General features: G+C 46.7%; 1 protein-coding gene, 1 long non-coding RNA gene and 1 pseudogene across 2 annotated transcripts; 2 read left to right on the top strand and 1 right to left on the bottom strand.

Annotated features, from left to right (window-relative positions):
* Window positions 1–6,748: 6,748 nt before the first annotated feature.
* Window positions 6,749–11,344, top strand: LOC120709760 (annotated as a pseudogene).
* A 2,020-nt stretch (window positions 11,345–13,364) lies between these two features.
* LOC120706787 (cationic peroxidase SPC4-like) lies at window positions 13,365–14,641 on the bottom strand. Its single transcript, XM_039991516.1, has 2 exons — window positions 14,293–14,641; window positions 13,365–14,204 (listed from the first exon to the last, which is right to left on the bottom strand). The coding sequence occupies exons 1-2, from the start codon at window positions 14,548–14,550 to the stop codon at window positions 13,470–13,472; spliced, it is 993 nt and encodes a 330-aa protein (XP_039847450.1). The 5' UTR covers window positions 14,551–14,641; the 3' UTR covers window positions 13,365–13,469.
* A 4,218-nt stretch (window positions 14,642–18,859) lies between these two features.
* LOC120706788 lies at window positions 18,860–19,996 on the top strand. The gene is made up of 2 exons (XR_005688431.1): window positions 18,860–19,209; window positions 19,765–19,996. It is a non-coding gene; the product is annotated as an uncharacterized LOC120706788 (long non-coding RNA).
* The last annotated feature ends 888 nt before the right edge of the window (window positions 19,997–20,884 follow it).

Raw genomic sequence — 20,884 nt, forward strand, 5'->3', positions numbered from 1 at the left:
GACATAACTCTCTTGTTCGGAATCAATTTTGGGCGAATGAGGACTTGCTGGAAAGAAAAATTTGTGCACTTCACAATGGAGCAATGTTTCAGTACATGTTCTGTTTTTTTTGTATGAGACAGATTGATTTATTTGGTATGAGACTAAGAAGCTGGTCATTCCGTTTTTTTGTGTAACCTTCTTTTTGCTAGCCTATTTATCCATGCATTGTTAGTTTCTACTTCGGGAATTTTGCAAACCTCGCTGGATATCCACCCTAAACCAAAAATATCTTTTTGTGATTACCTCCTTGACCACAACCCAATTTGAATATGGATTATCATTTCGACGGAATCAAAAGAATCAAGGACACCATATAAAGTAAAGTTTTGGGAGACAAGGCTCCCCGGAGATTCAAGAGGTTCTACGAAGAAGATGGTGAATTTGAGATACTTACCCTAGCTAGTTGGTTCTCCCACTATTCATACTCGAGGAAGAGCATTCGTTCAAGCATGTGGGGATGGCTGGGTAAGTATTCTATGTTATCAAAAGTTCTAAGGAGCAAAAAAAAGAAAAAAAGAAAGAAAGAGAAAAATAGAAAAATGAAAAAAGGAGAAAAGAAAAGAAAAATGAAAGAAAAAAGAGAAGAATAAAATGCTCCTTAGCTCTTTTTGGCTTCATTAATTTTTCAAGTTACTTTGAAGAATTATTCCATACTCAAATCTTCCAACCATGTGGATTCCGATAACGAGAACTTCATTTGTGTCTCGGGATCATCCATTTGCCACTTGCACATGTCCACCTATCTAAATGTGTGTGTTTCATCTTTCTCCCTCTCCAACATTATTCTCCAATGGCCTTTTTGACTAGTCTCGGTAATTCCATTAGATCTCTCTCTTAGTTTGATAATATTTCAAGTATAATGTTTTGCTAGGATTGTTTTTACCTACCAAGCGGCACATAAGCCTTCCACTTTTATATATGAGTAGAATAGGTTGAAGACAATCTAATGTAGGCTTGAGCGACTTGATGAGATGAGTGTTTCCATGATCTTTTGCAAGAGAACCTCACTTATGTTTGATATGCATTCTTTTGAAAACTCTTCACGATGAAACAAGGTAAAGGTTTGAAGTTCGCTTAAGTTTGAGAGCATGACATTTATTTATTATTGTGGCTTGTTCTTTAATTGCTAGTCTATCTTCCATAATGAAAAAGTAGCCGGTCACAACATGAACTTAAATGGTAAATACTTGAGAGAGCAATATGTCTTGTTATCTATGACTAAGTGCAGAGAGGACATTGAGGGGCAACGCTGATTTCTTTATAAGCAAAGCTCCTGGACTTACTCGAGGACGAGCAAGGTTTAAGCATGGGGGGAATGTTGGCGCTCCTTAAGTACCCATTTTATCCCTTATTTATCCTTGATAATGGCATGAATTTAATATCAAAATCACTAACCGTCCTAACCCCGGCCTAATTATTGGTCATTTTCACATTTGCACATATATTTTGGAGGAACTTCATTTTTGCAGGTTTTTGGCATATTTTGGAGCATGAAATGATGAGGCCCGTGATCGAGCGCTAACACGGAGAAAGACGAAGGCCAAACCCCAAAGGAATGACTAAAGCCCATGTTGATTCGAAGCCCATTCATGCATATCCATCCTCCAAGAGATCCCAAAGGACCAAGCCCATGAAGATGAGATCAAGATACTTCGGGATTAAGCAAAGCAAATAAAGATTTAAGGAAGGATTCCCTATCCTATCCTTTCCTCGAAGATATCTCCAAGATAACGACGTCCAAAGAGGTGCAATCGTGAAGGACATAAACTCTAGAAGATGCGAGGAGTCTACATGCGAAAGATGAGACCGAGGCAGGCCCGAAAGAGGGTAGGCCGGCCGGCCTAGGCCCATGATCCGGCCGGCCTAGCCCGTTTCCAAGGCGGTGCGACCTCCCCTTCGACCGGTGGCTTCCTCGGCTCATAAATAGCTCGCACCTTATTCAACTCGGGGGCATCCATCCACCCAAAACTCGACGAAATCTAGGGCCAAGACCGGAGGGAGACGACGGCCACCGCAAGTCTTCAAAGTTGTCTAGGAGATGGCTTAGGCCACCCCTAGCCGCCATGGCCTACCTGCGTGGTTGTGCCATGGCGGAGTTCATGAGCTAGTTGGATTCATCAATGGTGTGCACACGGCGGTGATGATCCAAACACATCTATTATGTGAGTAATGATAATCATGTCTTCCGAATCTATTAGCGATCATGTCTCTCCTTTTTTTATTTCATTCTTGCCTTGGGTGCGTTTATTCCTAGATCTATTCTCGAGGTAGATTGCATGGGGTGTTCTTATAGCTATGGTGGCTAGGAGTTCATACCGGATCTACCCAAGGGGGTTCGACATGTCTAGCGTGCTTCAGGGTGTTTTTGTCCAAAGAGAGTGTCGTGACAGGGCGTGGCCTGAGTAGGGGGGTTCCCGAGGGGTTGGATTGGAGGTTTTGATTTAAAGATGCCATTGATTGAGATGCATGATTTATTTGCTCGTTAGCTTGAACTACAACTAGACGACGATAGGCCTAGTCATGTCTTTGGTTTTGCTATGGTTACGCCTATGTTCAAGGATAAGATCAACCTTTACACAACACTCATATCTATCAAAGGTTTACTCTATATGTGCAATTCATACTTCATGTTAGGATAGATCTGTTAGATTAGATGGAAAACCTTAGGTAGTTCTTTGTCGATCCACGGATTGATAAACCATGGGGGAGTACTCTAAGGGAAAAGCTACCACGATCCGTGCGCTTGCGGTACATAAATTGGGGCGCTAAGGAGCGTCAACAGCGACAGATTTGCTAAAATGTCACAGGTTATGGGCTGCTTCATGATGAAATTGAAAAAATGTCACTGTGTTATGGGCTTTATATCCATATTGCATATCCATGACGATCTCTAAAAATGTTACAAAAATTTCATCAGAATTCGTCACAGATTAAATTGTTTCTTGTAGTGGTGGATGGGGTTGGACGAGTACTTTTGTACTCACCCGATATATATTTGTGGTTGCTTCATAGGAAGATCCGGACTTCGTCGTTGAAGACGTCAAGTAGAGGTTGCGTCCGCACCCATTGCTGCCTGTGGTATTAGCCCTCTGCAAGATGCATCTGCTAGCGCATTACTCTGAGCCCGAGCTGGACTCCGCCTGGGTCGTGGTTTGGTGTATCACCATAGCCTTTTTACTGCTTATTATCGTCTGTATCGAGTGTCCGCCTCCACGGAGGTTGTATGGTAATTGAACTATCTGTCGAATAAATGTGCCATCAGCCTCCTGGGACTGATATTTGTATCACATTTAGTCTCTACTGATGTGGGGACGCTTCATGTCGCCACTGCTGTGCCTTAGATCACATGGAGCGTCAGTGCTAGTCCTCCCAATGGACACCTCGGCATGTCACCCTGTGGCCTCGCCTCTACTATTCCACAACCCGTCTCTCGCGCGTCACCATTGACATGGTCCTCTTTGCCAATTCTGACCATCTTGTTTCTCTAGCACCCATTCTCCCACGCCACCAGCTACTGTCGTGCCGCCGCCTTCCCCTTGGTCACCCCTCCTCCTTTTGACCTCCGCTTTCGACCCCCTCTACCTCATCGCCTCCTCCATACCACCATGCCCGACTTCCAGCAGCCCACCACTCCCATCACCCCCTCCCACTCTGCGCCCCCTGCCACGCCTACCACGACCACTCCAGCCTTCCAGCCCTCGCTCTGGCACTCGCCAACCCACACCCACCTTCATGTCATCCTTGAGATACACACCACTAACTCCCCTTCCCGCTCTGTGCACATCACCTCATCGGGCCGTGCCACCCTACCTGCGAAACCACTGCTGTGGCTGGTAGCCGCTCTCCCCCACCTACCACATCTCCCCTACACGAGCCAGCTCCACCGCCCCCTCCTGCACCTCCGGCCGTAAATCTAGCTGTTGAAAGTGCGGCCAGCAATGATGATTTTGTCGACTCCAACGACTCCCCCTTCCGGGCCGCTTCCCCGGAAAGCTTTGGGGTCTACGAGGGCAACGTTCTATGGATGCCCCCGGGCAACACGGCCCAGGCCCACTACATCGCCTACGCCTACGTCCACCCAAACGCGCTTCTTCCCCTCCTCCTAGAGGATGATGGCCGTCCGCTTTCACTCCAAGGGGAGCATGACTGGGTGGTCGACATGGGCCCCGTCATCCACCGTGGTGGGCATGTTGCCCTCGAGTACTCCGAGGATGCCTCTCATCGCTAATACATCAACCCTCTAGCTTGCTACGGTGGCCGCCACCTTTTTTGCCTAACAAGCATTGGAACATCGAGGGCATCTGCGTAGTGTTTCAGAAGCTTGGGAACATTGTGGAGATCAACTCAGACTGCCTCCCGACTGATCCCAACGACCTCAACTAAGAGCCAGTCGATTGCTCCTCCATTTGGGTCGTTCTCGAGTGCCACCGGTCCACTCCCTAATGACATACACATCGGCAACTCTGGTGGGGTGCGCCATCTTGGCACAATCATCCACCTTGAGTCCCTGGAGATCTGGCGCCATGCCGAGCAAGTCGATGCTTTTGGCCAGCTCCGCTCTTTCTTCCTCCGCCCTCTCACTAATAGAGGGAATGGCCTTCACGGCCCACACCTCCTAGATCTGGGCGTCCCTGCTCATCCCAGGCCACACCTTGGGCATGCTGGGCCTTGCTTCAACAGGCCTGACCTAGATATGGGCCACCATAATGGGCTTGACGCGGTGGACAGCCTTCTTCGCACCGCGGCTCGCTGCCTTGCTTTCTCGCCTCCATGCCCCCAGCTCTTCATCCAGTGCTCCACCCTCCACCATTCATAGCAAGCATCCTTGTCTTTTGTTTACTATTCCTCCCTCCTTCCACCCGGCACTCCCACTACTGCTATGTATTTCTTGCAGGGTTGCGGTTTAAGATGATAGAAATATTTGAAAAGATCAAAATGTGGTTCGATCCCCAGAAAAGCAACACACAAATGCACAAATATAGAAATGTGTGTGATGGAGTTTGGGGTCAATTGATGCGCTTGAATCCCCCAGTGAAAGAGAAGACCACTGAAGAAATAGGAAGTTGGAATCCCAAATCCGCGATGAACAAAATAGGGAAAAAGAACTATCTCATTTGTCTCTTTGAAAGGACGAGTGTGACCCAATGTAGAATGCCACTTGATGGTTTCTTGCGATTGAAGAAGGCACTCATCAACAAGGGACTGGATATAGGATTCGGTGAACTTACTGGTTAGCCATCCATCATCTTGGAGCGCTACTCGCTGCGTCCTTCTCCTTCCCCCTTCCGGTTGACCTTTTCGACGCCATACGGAAATCCACGAATCTCTTTGCACTCTTACACTCGAGGGCTCCGAGTTTGCGGTGGAAGTAGATGTGCTGGGGTTTGGAGATGGCTCAAATGATGGATTCAAGAAAAGGATGAGAAAGCTCTAGAGCGGATCTACTCTCAGTGGCGGCGAAAGCTTGGAGACTGAAAGCAGTGGGTGAAAAACCTAAGACGTCACCACACAGTTAAGTAACTAGTCACGGTGGGATTTTGGTAAATATATACAGAATACCAATCAACATCTTGCATAATTTACAGAGCGGTAATCTTGGGGTTTTTCTTCTTTTCTGTTTCGCCTGTCTTTCTAGGGAGGATTTGTTTTCCAAAAGGACGAGGTTTCAGAAAAAAGATTTTTTCCCATTTTTACCATCAAGATAAATTTAGTGCTCCAAAATTCTTGGTCCTTGATTCAAAATTTTGGGATTTCAATTCAAGGCTCGGGGGCTGCAGGATATGTATCACTAATGGCCAATTTGTTTTGGAATTATGAAAAAAGACAAAGACAGATTTGACCACCAGCCTGATTCTTCGATTCAAACCAAGGCTCGGGGGCTACTCCATATGGAGTGTGAGTTCATCGCACCTCATAGCCTCGATGCAGCCAAAAGAAGTACTCGGAAGACTACTCAAAGCACTGAATGGACTTTAGGATGGCATGATGGAGGCCAGAAGCAGTCGAAGCACTCCAAGAAGTCTTCATAAGTATTCGACCCCTGCAAGACTCGGCTACAAATAGCTCGGGGGCTTGTCAGACCTGGGGCAGCGGGAGTGCTCACAGGCATAGAATATTCTAGAATAAGGAGTATCGCATGGGATTGGCCTTACTGTATTATAACTACTCGCATAGAAGTGTGACTAGTTGATAGAAGGAAACTACCCAATAGTCATTGGGAAGGACTTTGATAGTACACGACAAGGACTCTCCATATAACCCTGTCCCCCCCAGACTAAATATGGGCGGGCAGAGACCCCTCCAAAACACACGAATCACCATCAATCCTTAAGGCAATACAAACAACCACACATGACGTAGGGTATTACGCTCTCGGCGGCCCGAACCTGTCTAAATCTTTATGTTTCTTGCACCATCGCGTTCCTGATCTCGTCTTGGCGATTAAATACTGACACCTTTGGATGATGAGTGATTGACAACATCATGTGGATTTGATGTATCTTTTGGTTCCTGATGTGCAGGTATTAGATGCAGCATGGAGGTCGACGGTGCGAGGCGAAGGTCAGGCGAAAGATTCATGCTGAAGGACCATGGTGAAGGATGAACGTGAGTAGGCTTGGGGTGAAGCGAAAGGTTCATGCTGAGGGACCAGGACGGTGAAGGGTGAATGCGAGTCGGCTTGGACCGAGGGACCCGAGGAGGCCGAATGGAGTCATGGGCGGTCCACATGGTGCACAGAAGATTAAGAGTACATGGTGATGAAGGCAGCATCAGCCAAGTCGGCGTGGATGATGGAGAGTCAAATAGGCGGCCTATGCGGTGGGCGCGCGCAAACAATTGGAAGGCATCAAGGCTCGACAAGAGGTCGGACATGCGTCGACAGCGGCAGTTTGACCGGTTTGGCCTCAAAAAACCAGGGAGTCAGTCATGTCGTGCGGCGGTGTGCTAGTGAGTTTGACCGGTTTGGCCTTAAAATTGGGGGAGACAGGTTTGAGCGGTTTGGGCCTCAAAACGAGGGGCGGACTTGGCGCGGTCAAGGTCTGGGCGGAGGGCACATGGTGCCATCGTGAAGCTTAAGTCGAGGTAAAGTAAAGTCGTGAAGGCGGCATGTTCGTCCGGTGTTTCCAGAAAAAGATGGATTGTTTTGCCCCTGCGTGGGCGGGTTTTGTAATTAATATCGTAGGGGTATTTCTATCTTTTGGTAGAGTCTTGAAGAGGTCGGTTCAGCAAGCATCAGCTGCAGAAGTTCTGTGCACACCCCATGTCTGACCTCCTATAAATATGATAGGGGGGAGATCTGAGACACACCACAAGTTGAAGCTCATGCTCATTCTCTTGTTTAGCTCTATAGGTTGGTGGAGTTTAGGCTGAAAGTAGTAGTCATTGGGTCTCCGGAGTTGCTCGGGAGTTCCGGCATGAGTTCATCTCTAGTTTTCCTGATGAGGACATCCTCCACTTTAACCGCCGGCAAAGACGCAACAAAGGTGAGCGTGTGAGCCTCTAAATAATCCCACCTTGCTTAGCTTGGGAGGAGGAAGTCACCTTAAAAGGGAGAGTCACCCTTCCCCTATTGGACTAGTCTTTTAGGGAGACAAGGCCTTTCTCCGAGTGGTGTGCCTAAGAACTGTTGGGGTTCGAGCAATATTGGGCTTCGACCAACCCCATCTGGGTTGGATTCATCATTTGGTATCAAAGCTGGGCGCTTATTTAAGGGAGTGAGAATGATGAGGACATCCTCCACTATTAACCACTGGCAAAGACACAACAAAGGGGCCAAGTGACCTAGTTGTAGTCGGGCGACAATCGTGTGAGCTTCTGAATAATCCCACCTTATTTAGCTTGGAAGGAGGAAGCCACCTTACAAGGGAGAGCCACCCTTCCTCTATTGGACTAGTCTTTTAGGGAGCTTGGGCCTTTCTCTGAGTGGTATGCCTAAGAACTGTTGGGGTTTGAGCAACTGTAATTTATTGTGCCTCGGCCAACCCCACCTTAGCCGGATTTATCATCTCCTTTGTAATCCTTGGTTGTTTGTAATAGACCTAACTTATAGTTACCGATATCTGCATGATCTATATCTTATTGTGTCAGACATATATTTTATGGTTTGTGTGCATTATTGCACTGTGCATGAGATGATTAGTCAATTAGCTTTAGAACTCTAGCATCTGCTCTAGTATTCGATTGTTTGCTCTAGTATGATGTCTGTCCATCCGGAGGGCGGGGGCTCCGTGCGGGATACTAGAGTATCACTTATTAATGCAGACATGGTGTTTAGATTAATCAAGTGTTGCTGAATATCGCCCTTTCCCACGGTTTGCAGAGGTAGCTGGCAGGTGGCGACAGCCCTGTCCGTGCCCAGTAATCCACCATGTTCGGATTGGGGGAGGTCCATAAAGAGCCATATAGTTTGTTTAGATTTCTCCTGTCAAGCTAGTAACGGTCTCCCGTTGTACTAGTTTAATCTAGTGTTAATTTAATCAATAAAAAAGTATAGATATAGCTAACTAAGTACATAAGACCCGAGCCACTAACTTCTTCCTTTCTCCATGCCTTTAGAATATTTAGATCGGAGTGTAAACTTGCGTGTCACACTACCTTACCATATTTTATCTTACCCCTATTTATTCATTCGAATATCCAATCAAAATTAGTTCATAAACTAGCTTATGCATCTTAGCCGTCGTCTTCCTTATGGAAATATAAATGACACTCCGAAATACTCTCGGGTAAAATGCTTCAGCGGTATTCCATGCGCTTGCGAATTTATTCGTGGTTCATAAAATACTTGCCACCCCCTTGGCGTCTGCACGCGTCATTGTTCAGGATCACCCAGTTCTAGCGGTGACGTTGGTAGGCGCCAACAAGTCAGGCGCACATCAAAGAAGCAACACAAACAACTCTTTTTTGTGACATAATGCAATTTACCCGAACCTATTCCATCCCCATATGACAAATTGATCCAATCAACCCGTGCAATAATAAGATTCATCTACTATCAACACACATCACCTATATGTGCAAGATCCAAACCAAAAACTACACAAGATGACTCTGATACCATTGTTGGGTGGTGGATAGGCTACTCTACGTGTCACCCAAGAAAATTTGCGAGTAGGAGGTCATGGATCATTACCACTAGACGCGTAGCCCAACGGAAGAGTTGGAACAGAACTGGTCTATCATAGTCATGCGTTTGTGTAGAGGAAGTAGTCGATCTGATCCCATGAACCGATATCCTCCTCCTCATGCCAGCAGTAGCCTCACACCACCATAGCCGATCAGCATAGCAACAGCGCCTCCATGGAGTCCACACGTATGGGGAAGGAATGCCGTGCGCTAGTGTGCTAGAACCGCGTGCTCGGCAGCGGGTCTCAGGCTTAGGCCAAGAGGGAGCGACAGCTAGGGTTGCGGCTTGGGTAAGTCATGCGCCCCAGCCCTCTCCCTCATATATATAGAGCACACTAACAAATTTCTAGGCTGAAGGCCCATTAGTAACCCTAATCCCTCATGGATCAATTATCCCATTGGCCATTAATCTGAATTGTCATGATTGCCCCTTGGGCACATCACCAACATAACTAGTATCAGCAACGAGTGCGGGTGTTGTACCCATGGGCTAGAATGGAACTTTCCGTTGTCATTGGGCCACCTCCAGCATATCTCTATCTAGTCCCAATTCCCATACCCTCTGGTTCTATACCCATGCACCCTACAGGCATACATCTTTTTCTGAAGTCAAACTTCTAGAACAATCCCCAATGCCTACACTCCTTACATGACATACACTCAACCGTGTCATCCTGCACTGACCAGCCATCTAAACAACCTAGCCCTGTTGCCAATTCTAGTAGCCATCGGTCCAACTCTCCTATGTGAGACTGTTGAAGCTAGTCACCTACATTGCACCAAGCAAGCTGTGGATTTAGGGGCGGATATGGGCCTAGGGAAACTAGGGCCATGGCCCTAGGCATGGCCCAAACAACCTTTTATACCCATCTTGTTTTTCCATAGTTCAGCAAACTCCATCATGGGCTCACAGCCCAACAACTCGTGCTCGCTTGGTCGCCCCTCTCGCTTGCGGTCGCCTAGGCCCGGGAGTCTCGAAAAGCCTAGCCGAGTGCTCGCCCTCCTCTGCCCAACACCCCGATGGACGAGCGGCCGCCCCTCCCCTCCCCTCCCCTCTCGACTCTCGTCTCGACTCGCTGCGCATGGCGCCTGGTGCAAGGGCGATCTTCTCTCTCTGTCTCTCGCTCAATCTCTAGGCTCCTAGTCCCTAGACGGCGGGCGGGCGGCGGCACCTCCATGGCTCCATGCCTAGAGGTTGGCACAATCAGGCGGCGGCTCCTACAGTCCTACGAGCTGCAGCTGGAGCACGGGCCCCGAAGGCTCATTCTGGACCGCCCGCAAGGCTACAAGCACAAGAGCAGGAGAACATGGTCAGTTACTCAATTTGGATTCCCAATCCAGCTAGGCATTCCCTTTTTTATTAGATTGTTTATGCTCCATTTTTAGGGGCGGAGCCAGCCGCTGCAGCCATCAGTGTCAGCTCTACTATGTACTGGTGTAAGCTCCTAAAGTGAACAATATAAAACAGTAATTTGCTATTGATTTTGTCACAAGTCGTCGATGTCAGCTGACATCAACCATTACACCTAGCTCTGCTTGTGTCCATTCTGTATATTAGAATTACTGAATGATGAGGTTCAAGATATTGAAATCATTTTTATTGAGTTTGTAGTACAATTAGACTTGTGGATATAGTACTCTAGATCATGCAATTGAAGCCCTTTTATACTATTGCTATCGTAGTTATCAGTATGTGCAATAGTTCAAGTGCTTTTAGTGATTTGATTAGTGGCCCTAGGCGTGAATTTCTACAAGCTCCGCCACAGTGGAGTGAGAAGCAGTGATGTTGGTGATGTTGTAACTGATCTTGAACTGAAAACTCCTGCTTCTTCAGTTCCCTCACATTCAGAGGTCACTAACAAGGTAAGTATAGTTTCAGTTTCATATAAATATTCACTATATGAATATGCTGTAGTAGATGTTTTATGTTCTTGATTTGTTGTATAGAATCTTTTTTCTGTACTACAAAATATATCTAGGAAACACATTTTCACAGTGCAAATATTGATTAAATAGAAAAAGTGAGCAAAACTTTAATGGTTGTTTATCATCTTCACAGGATTCCTCTTCTGACTCAAAAACAAAGAAGTAATGCATAAAGCAGATTAATTGTAGCAATATGACAGAGCAGTTCAAGCAGAAGCTCTTCCAGTGTCCCCCATATGTCTCTGATTAATAGTGTTGGAGATGGATAAGTTGCTGATAACTATTGGGAGTACAAAGCGTAGATGAGCATATAGCCTTGGCATTACTTTGTGCTAAAGAAAGACGAGCTCGAATGGCCCCCAGAAATGGGCTGGGCCGGCCAGCCCAATGGGTCCCAGGGCGGCTGGCCTGGCGCCTTTCTGGCCCACGTTGGCTCCATCTTTCACATGCTAACCTTCCTCCTCAAGCCTTGCCGTCATATGCATTTACGTCCATGTGCAAACCCTCCAAATACATCGTAATTCCTATAAAAACACAATATGCTCAAAAATACAAGACACATGCGAAAACGGGGTTATTTCAGGTGCCATGTGGTGGGTTAGTACATGAATTAGTCCAAAGACACCACTTAAATGGCACTAAAAAGGTAAAAATAACGAGCACCAACAACTTACATTTAAGGTCAGCTAAAAGTACCAGCCATCCATCCCTCCAAAAGAGTGAATATTACTGATATCTTGAATAACACTGGAAATTTGAAAAGAGAGACAAAGAAAAGAATATAAATATAATTGCATTGTCAAATTTTAGGATCATTCTTTCTATGTAAAGGAAAAGTGCCAATATACCATAAGAAGTTAATTGAAACCCTTCGCAAGAAAAAAAAAGAAGTTGATTGAAACTAAGAAATTGATTGAAACTATTAAGTGATTCATTTTCTTGTTATTCTTCTAAGGTAGACTATCTGTTTCTCTCATACGGTTGAGAAGAGTGTGGCGCAAGACTTCCTCTTTCTTCACGTTGCACAGGTTTGCTTTTTCTTCGTCTTTGCACACTGTTCTTCTTTGCACACTGTTCTTCTTTGCACCGTTCTTCTTTGCACCGTGAAGGAAAAAAGAAGGAAATATGGACTACTCATATCTCTTGTCGTTCCTCGTCAGCAAATTAATTGGGTGGCTCAGATGCCTCTACTGCTTTAAAAGTTATTACAGTGGCAGTAACCACTGCACACGATCTGTGAATGCGTGGGAACGGAAAGAGAAGGAAGCATGCGGCTGTGGAGTACCGAGTAAAAAAGGGTTGGTAGGTCCCACGGGCGCACGCGGGGCATGTGATCGACCGCGACGAGGGGATAATTACGAGTTGGTTTGCCGGCACGTGTGTGAGATAGTACTAGTGATGATAGTACGCGTTAGGCAGCCACTTGGTCCGGATAAAAGTAAAAGTAACTCCACTTTGACCAATAACACGCGCGTGCTTGGGTAGAAGCTATAATCCATATAGGTCATGTTTGGTTTGGGTGAAAAAGTTTTTATAAAAATTTTTAACAGTTTTGTCCACTAATTAGAGATATTAAATAAAGTCTAATTATAAAACCACATCCATAACTATGGTCTGTAGCAGTTGCTGTAGCTAATGAAGCATTTGACCGTACAATTAGAAAATGATTAGAGCATAGTTGTTGTAGTATTACTGTTGCAAATTATGAATTAATTAGGCTCATTAGATTTAGCTCGCAAAGTTGCACCTATCTATGAAAGGTTTCACAAATAAATTTTATTTAGTACCTCATGCGTACATTCATCTTTTTGTAAATTTTTTTTAAAAGTTTGTGAAAAAAAATTCAGAGGCAACCAAACATGGCCATGCAAACTTGTTACGACGATTGATCAAACCTTACCTCGGTAGTTGTACATCACAAAGTACGATCATCACAAGCCGCTAGCTCAATGCACGGACATATAATGACCTTGTTTGTTTGCGGGGATTTTTTTTAAGTTTCCGTCACATAAAAACAATCTTATTATTTTAGAGTATTAAATAAAATATATTTATAATTTTTTTGCCAGCTGAGTGCTAATTCATGAGATGAATCTAATGAGCCTAATTAATCCATAATTTTCTACAGTAGTACTACAATAACAATCCGCTAATCATGAATTAATATACCTCATTAGATTCGTCTCGCAGTTTAGCCTTAGAATTCCACAATTAATTTTATAATTAATTTTTATTTAATACTTCTAAATACTAAGATTCTTTTTTATATGACATGAACTAAAATTTAGTCTTTGAAACCAAACAACTTTATTATTACATACTTGTTACGACGACAGAACGTACAGATAGACGACGGAATCAACAGCAAATTAAAGCTACTCGTCGGCGACGGCGCTGAAGCTGCCAACATCCATGTCGACGCGGCTGTTGGGCCTGAAGCAGTTGCGGCGGATCTCCCCTTTAGGCCCCGGGATGCTGCCCATCTTGACCATGGACTTGGCGAACTGTGCGAAGAAGGCCGTCTGGTTGGCAGCGAAGGTGGTGACGAGGCTGCTGGTCCGCCGGTGGTCGGCGAGGCCCTGGTCGGAGACGAACACCCCGTGCCTGGCCTTGAGAGCCACGAAGTACTTGTTGTCGAACACGTCGGGCGTGATGGTGTCGAGGCTCTGCTTCTTGCTCGGGCTGGCGTTGCACTGCTTGATGAGCGACCGGCTGAACTCATCGTTGTCCCGGATGAAGCCGCAGCTGGCCTTGCCGACGGTGTGCCCGCCGGAGAGCGCCACCAGGTCGGCCGGGTCGGACAGGGCCCTGCTATTGAAGACGGTGAGGAGGCTGTCGACGTCGGTGTTGGGGCCCGGGAGCATGGACACGTCGTCCGCGCCCTCCAGGCTGTCGGTGCGGCCCAGGGGCATGGCGAACGTCGGCCCGCCGGCCAGGGCCACGGCGTCGCGGGTGGCCAGCGCGATGATGTCGGCGCAGGAGACCGTGGGCCCGCAGGCGGCGTGGACCTTGGCTCGGATGGCCTCGATCAGATCCACAGCGTTCTTCTGCAGCGATTGGTTGGGCCCCGTGCTCAGCTCCGGCTCAAGAAGGATGGACGCGTCGCAACCCTGATTTTTCATTTTTGTACGTATGTATATAAAATCGTCAGCATATATATATATATATGTATATGTATATAAAGCTAGCTGCTAGTACCTCCGGAAAGCAGTCGTGGAAGAAGATCCGGAGGAGGCCGGCGGTGACCTGCACATTGACGGCCCGCGCGGCCTGCACGGCGGCGCGAACGATGCTCTCAAGCTGCGGGCATGACGCCGCGTGGAAGTCGGCGGACAAGCTGGCGCCGGCGTCCTTCGTCGCCAGAGGCATGTTGCTGGCTGCCGATACCCATGCCGAGACGAGCAGCATGCTGCCGATGAGGACAACGATGCCCCTTGTACTAGTCGCCACCTTCATCTTTTACCTAACTGGACTTCTTGCTACGCTAGCTGTGTGTGTGTGTGTGTCTTACTGCTATTGTGCGCGTGGCGTCCTCACTTCGACAAGGAAGTTGCTCTCTTTATAGGCTGCCTGTCGATGGGGAGAGAACCGAGAATAAAGGAAAAACTGGAGTGCGTAGATGCAAGAGCAGGAATATTAAAAGTAGTGAAATGGCAACTAGCTCAACATGTTGCCGCCCGCCGCAGCCTTGGGGCCCAGGCTGCCACGTGCGTTTTATCAAGAATATTGGGGTAATTATGAAAAAGATTAAAGAAAGGTCAAGGACATGGAAAAAGCACAAATCAAAGTTGGACTACTAGCTAGGGCCGTCAAGTGGTCGATCGGCACGCGGCAAATATTGTAGCAGCTTGGGGGCCTTTGGAGTGGGGTCTTTGCGTTGGGAGAAGAGCTCGCTATGCTCTGTGTTAAATAGAATACAACTCTTGCTTTCTTACGTCTCTAAATAAATTTAGTATGAAAATATATTTCATAATTAATCTAATCAATTTTTTTACCATAAAAGTCAGTACTATTTTGTATAATAGTCAAATTTAAAATTAATTGGTTTCTTAAAAGCGAGATTTCTATTTTTTTGAACGGAGAGAGTAAGGAAGAAGTGTGGAAAAGTATAATGGATCGAGACGTTCAGGGGTCGAGCCTGATGGGGCCAGGTGCATGCATATATATATATGCACATCGCATGATAAGTCCGCGAGTAGACCGGGCGAACGGCTTACCATCCAAAAAAAAAAAAAAGACCGGGCGAACGGCTAGAGATCACTCATGACACGTCCAGTACACTAGGTCAGAAACCTATATTAGTGACCGCGAATTCAATTTCGCACGCGAGCGGCCGATTTCCGACCGCGGCGACTCGCGCCCCCCATCGAGTCAGTTTTTAACACCCACACCATAACAAGTTAGTTTTCGAGATGGCCTCATTAGGATCTCCTTGTCGCTGCTGTTCCATGCATATTCGGACCAAGCAATGCTTTCTTCAGCGGAAATAGTTCTCAGACCTGCAAAACATGTCAACAGTTATAATAATTTCTCAAATTAGATTAAGGCCTTGTTTTGATGCGTAAATTTTTGGGTGTAAAGTACTGTAGCACATTCGTTTGTATTTGGTAATTATTATCCCGTCATGGGTTAATTAGGCTCAAAAGATTCGTCTCATAAATTATAGACAAACTGTGTAATTAGTTATTTTATTTAGCTACATTTAATACTTCATGCATGCGTTGAAACATTCGATGTGATGGAGAATCTTATAAAGTTTTGGAATTTCGAAGGCAACTAAACAGGGCCTAAACATGAGAAGCAAAGCCATTACAATACATTTCATCATCTGCAATAAAAGAGAAATTGACAGGGATGAGAAGTGGTGCATCAAAATATTAGTGTATCTTCCACCAATATAAAAGAGATCGGAACCAACACAAAAGCAGGAAACTGTCTCCCGAGTGAAACACAACTTGGGCTCGCTTGTGTGATAGTCTCCCTGCTTGTGTTGCCTCCCATCTCTTTTTTTTGTGAAGCATGATATGCTTGTCGCTGAATGCGCGCGGTTAGTGCGGGAAGACTTTAAAGTCACACCGCATAACGCTTAATTTACATGCTAGCTGCTTAAAGTCCCGATTTAATTTCGTAACGCACTAACTAGATCCAACAAACATAAGCATACAAACACATGCAGTACGTACTAATCATTTACATGCTAGCTATTTTTTTATGAAAGAGACCATGCCTGCATCCAAAGCAAGGTCATATGCGCAGCAATAAGAAAACATACGACAATTAAATCGGGACGGCATGCAATGGAGCAGCGCTGCAGTGGTCGGGTTTTGTTCATATCCGGGTGAGAGCCCGTTTAATTACCAAAAATTTTCAACCAAAAATTTTTGCCTCACTTTTAGACACATGTATAGAGTATTAAATATAGTTAAAAAATAAAACTAATTGCACAGTTTAGATGTATACGACGAGATGAATCTTTTGAGCCTAATTAGTGCATGATTAGCCATAAGTGTTACAGTAATCCACATGTGCTAATGATGTGTCAAAAGCATCAAAAGATTCGTCTCGCAGTTTCCAAGCGAGTTCTGAAATTATTTTTTTAATTAGTACCCGAAAATATCTTCCGACATCTGGTCAAATATTTAATGTGATTTTTGTACCAAAAATTTTCATAACTAAACATCTAGGCGACGCGACATCATCATGAATATCTGTCCAGCCACACCCATCCCCCCCTCCCCCCCGGGTCTCCAATTGATGGCCAATTGGCCTCGCCTCATGCATACATGCATGCACCTGGCCGCTCTCAATAACTACGCTTTTCATTTTCCACGGGCAGTTCTCAGAATCCCCAGACCCCCAACTCCAAAGTCCCCAGATGCTACAGTATCTGACAGTGACGACCACGAGTGGATGACAGTCGTAGTCCAACTTTGAATTGTGCTCCTTTTTTTCGTCACTTTGATCTGATATCGTAGATAAAATGCATGTTCCGCGAGTCGGCTTTTGGTCTTTCTCGCTGCTTCTCTCCCTTTCTGGCTGCCACAGAAAAGAGAGGGCGAAAAGCAGGACAGCTGTGTTGTTTGGTTAGGACAGCTGTCTCGGCTTTTGGTCTTTCTCACTTGGTCTTTTCTTCGGGGTCCATTGTGTTGTTTGGTTAGGACAGCTCTTCCCGTGTCCTCTACACGCGTATCTGTAATATCTTAACTATTTAGAAATATTCTTTTGACTTCAAGTCGAGGAAGATTAGAGAGCTAACCAAAAATTGAATTTTTGAATTAGTGGTCGGACGAACGATCGGAGACCATGGATGCATAGGGCTCGTCGGGACGAATCCATTTGACTATAGATATGACCTGTTTGTATAAGGATAAAGTCCATTTTTGGCCATCCAACTCTTGCCTCGGTTTGGTTTTGGCCATTGAACTCCAAAACCGGGTATCTTTGACCACTCAACTATGAAAACCGTTCATTTTTTACCATTGGGCTGTTTTGGTGGCCGGTTTTGCTGACGTGGACGCCATGTGACAGTGGGGCCCACTTGTCAGCTCATTTTTTTATCTCTCCATTTCTTCTCTCTTTCTTCCCCTCCCTCCTCTTTCTCCCGGTTCCTCTGCTCCGTGCCGCACCGCCATGGCCGCGGGGAGCAGGGGCGGTCGTCGGCGTGCGGGCCAGCTAGAGGTGGGGAGCTCAAGGCCAGCCGAGCTCCGCCGAGATACGCACGAACCCGGCGGCGAAGGAGGAGGGCACCACCACGGCGCCGCCGAGGAGCTCGAGGCGACGGGGAGGATTTGTAGGCGCGCACGCGCCGCGTTGCCGGCGCCCCATCCCGCCTTGTGCGCGCACCCCATTGCCGCCGGTGCCCCGCCGTGCGCGCCCCGTCCCGCCGCCGGGGCCCCGCCTCGCCGCCGCAGCGCGCGCATGGACGCGCGCCCCGCCTTGCCTCGCCGCCGCCTGTTTCTCTGGGCACGGCGGAGTCCTTGCCGCCGCCGTCTCGCCTTGGACACCGTGGCGTGCGGGCTAGGAGCAGGCTGGCCGTGCGGCCGTGCACGCGCCGCGGCCAGTCCGGGCCATGGTCACCCCAGCTCACCAGCGCGGGAGAGGAGAGCCGCGGCCGCCGGGGCGTCGGGGCGGAGGGCGCGGCCACCGGGACGTGGGGGAGGAAGGGCGGTCGTGGCCTTGAGGACGCCGCGCCATGGCCTTTGCCGACGAGTGCTCGATGCCCTCGACGTCGACGGAGGAGGGGGGGGGCGGCGGCTGCTCGACACCCTTGACGCCGTGATGCGGGCCGCGGAGGACAGGCGGAGGGTGCTGGGCCTGCCGCCGCCGCCGACCACGCCGCCGAGGATGGGGTCGTCGCGCCGCTCGGGGGAGGGAAGGAGGGCGCCGGGGGAGGCCGCTCCGGCGAGCAAGAAGGAGAGAGGAGGAAGGAGATGAGATAGGACAGAGAAAGAGGTAGATAGACAGAAGAAAGAGGGGTTGTAGCGCTGACAAGTGGGTCCCACTGCCACGCGGCGTTCACGTCAGCGAAACCGACTACCAAAACAGTCGGATGACCAAATGTGAACGGTTTTGACAGTTGAGTGGTCGAATATATTCGGTTTTAGAGTTCGATGGCCAAAATCAAACCGAGGCAAAAGTTGGATGGCCAAAAATGGACTTTATACTTTCTATAACGGGTGAGTTGCCTGCAAGCCGATTAGTCTGTACCATCAAATATGGCTTAGGGTATTTTTTTCTCTTGTAAAATAAAGGGTGATCGGCAGCCGCCCCTCAGCTAGTACAGTTATCTCCTGTTCCAGTGCCGCCATCCAAGGGTTTGTGACCCCTCTTCTCCACCGCCGCCAGAGCTACTGCATAGCGTGGCTTCCCTCTTCTATTTCTTCCGCTGCCGCCTTCTTCTCTTTCATTTAGGCTGCCACTGATTTCTAGTCGAGCAGCTGTGCAACAGTTTACTGGTTCCTATCCCTAGTAAGTGAAGTCTATTGATCTGATCTGCCTAGCCGATTCCATCTGTTGCAGCCAGCAGCGAGAGGAAAGAGAAGCAGGGAGGGGGAAAGATTTGGGCCTTGCAAGATCCACCAAATTTCTTTAGAAAAGCTTAATTTGTGGGTTAAGGTAATCCTCAATTAGTCTCCTGAACCTCGTATATCGATTTAGGATGAATCAATCTGTATTTGAAGATTTCTGCCCAGTTCGGTTCGTAAAGAAATCTTGTCATTAAATCTGGTATTAAGGTGTCCGAAATTTCAACTTTGTGTAGATACGAAAGTTGCAAGTTTCGTCGATATCTTTCTAATGGTGTCTAGTTTCATTCAATTCTAATTAGCGGTTTTTAGGAGATATCTTCGAAAATGTGTTGCTATTCCATTTACGAAATATGTGCGCAGAAACTGTTTATATAATTTCGACTTATTTAGAGGCCGAATTCCCCCGTAAGTTGTAACGAAAATTGTAGGAAATTCTTTGTAGATGTTCAAGATGTATTTATTTACTGCATTTTATTAACCAAATCAAAAGTTATGGGCCAAACAGCGAGTAATAACTCAGAGAATTAGTCAAATTTTTAGAAATTGTGAGAATTAACGGTTTAGGCTTTTAGCTCGGCATTTCTTCGAGTATATAGCCTTTTGATCGATATGAACTAGTTCCTGAGAGTGGTTTATTCCACAGGTTCAATTCTAGTGGCAAGCATGTGACGTCGGATTCTCGACAAGGTTAAGGCAAGTGCAACGAAGAATTTCTTGTTGTGTGGATATGTTTATCGTTTTCTTGCTGTCCACCTGGATTATATTTATTTGGTGGCTTTATTTCATATGTTAGATTCTTCAAGTTTATGCTGTAATTTCTGATTCCTTAAATATTATTCAAGCGCCGGGAGTTTAAATAAACACCGATTGTGCAATTGGTTCTTATGTTCAGGTAACGAAGAAGTGTGGAAAAGTATAATGGATCGAGACGTTCAGGGGTTGGGTCTGACGACGCGTAGATATTAAGAGTCACACGTGTGACTGGCAGTCAAATCATCACACACAGTCCAATAACTATCTTTTGTTGCAGAACAATTTTTATGTGTTCCCGAACAAATTTTTTATATCGCTGGAACAATTGAAAAATTGTTTTGGAACAAAAAAAGTTTGTTTTGAACAAATTTGACTGGGTTACATATGTGGGACGGTTTGTTGGGCCAGTTAAGGCACAAAACATAAAATCTGAAGTAGGGAAGGCTTAGTGTGACAAGTCTGTTGGGGTCACACGGGTGACCCCAGCAGCGCCCAACCTAATGGGGCCGGGTGCATGCATGTATGCACATCGCAGGACAAGTCCGCGAGTAGACCGGACAAACGGTCAGAGATCAGTCATGACACGTTGAAAGAACCTTGATTACGTGATGTTGCCTAGAGGGGGTGAATAGGCGTTTAAACAAATTCTGCAAATTACATAACTTGAAACAGTTGTCAGTCACTGACCGGTCTAACCGGTCAGACAGACTGGTCAGACTGATCCAACACTTAAACCAGACAACAAACTTACCGACCGGTCAGACCGGTTGTAGTGACTGGTCAGACCGGTCCTACGCAGAATCTGCACAAAATAGAGTTACTCCCCCCCTTTCTCGAGTTCTAGCACAAACGCAACTTGGAGTAAAGCTTCTGTGGGTGATAACATGTGTAATTTATAATCCTGCACACACAGAAACAACACAACTAAGTAGATCGAAGCTGAAGCACAAATAAAGCTAGAACACAAAGTGTGAGGCAAACCAAATGAAGATAATGCAATGTAGACTCAG

The sequence above is a fragment of the Panicum virgatum genome, chromosome 5K, assembly GCF_016808335.1.
Source record: "Panicum virgatum strain AP13 chromosome 5K, P.virgatum_v5, whole genome shotgun sequence".
NCBI lineage: Eukaryota > Viridiplantae > Streptophyta > Magnoliopsida > Poales > Poaceae > Panicum > Panicum virgatum.

What these genes read in the sequence shown, in the direction of transcription:
- LOC120706787 (XM_039991516.1), bottom strand. Translation starts at nt 14,550, where the DNA reads ATGAAGGTGGCGACTAGTACAAGGGGCATCGTTGTCCTCATCGGCAGC. An exon ending in TCCACGACTGCTTTCCGGAG is followed by an intron (nt 14,205 to 14,292) that starts GTACTAGCAGCT and finishes ATGAAAAATCAG; the next exon opens with GGTTGCGACGCGTCCATCCT.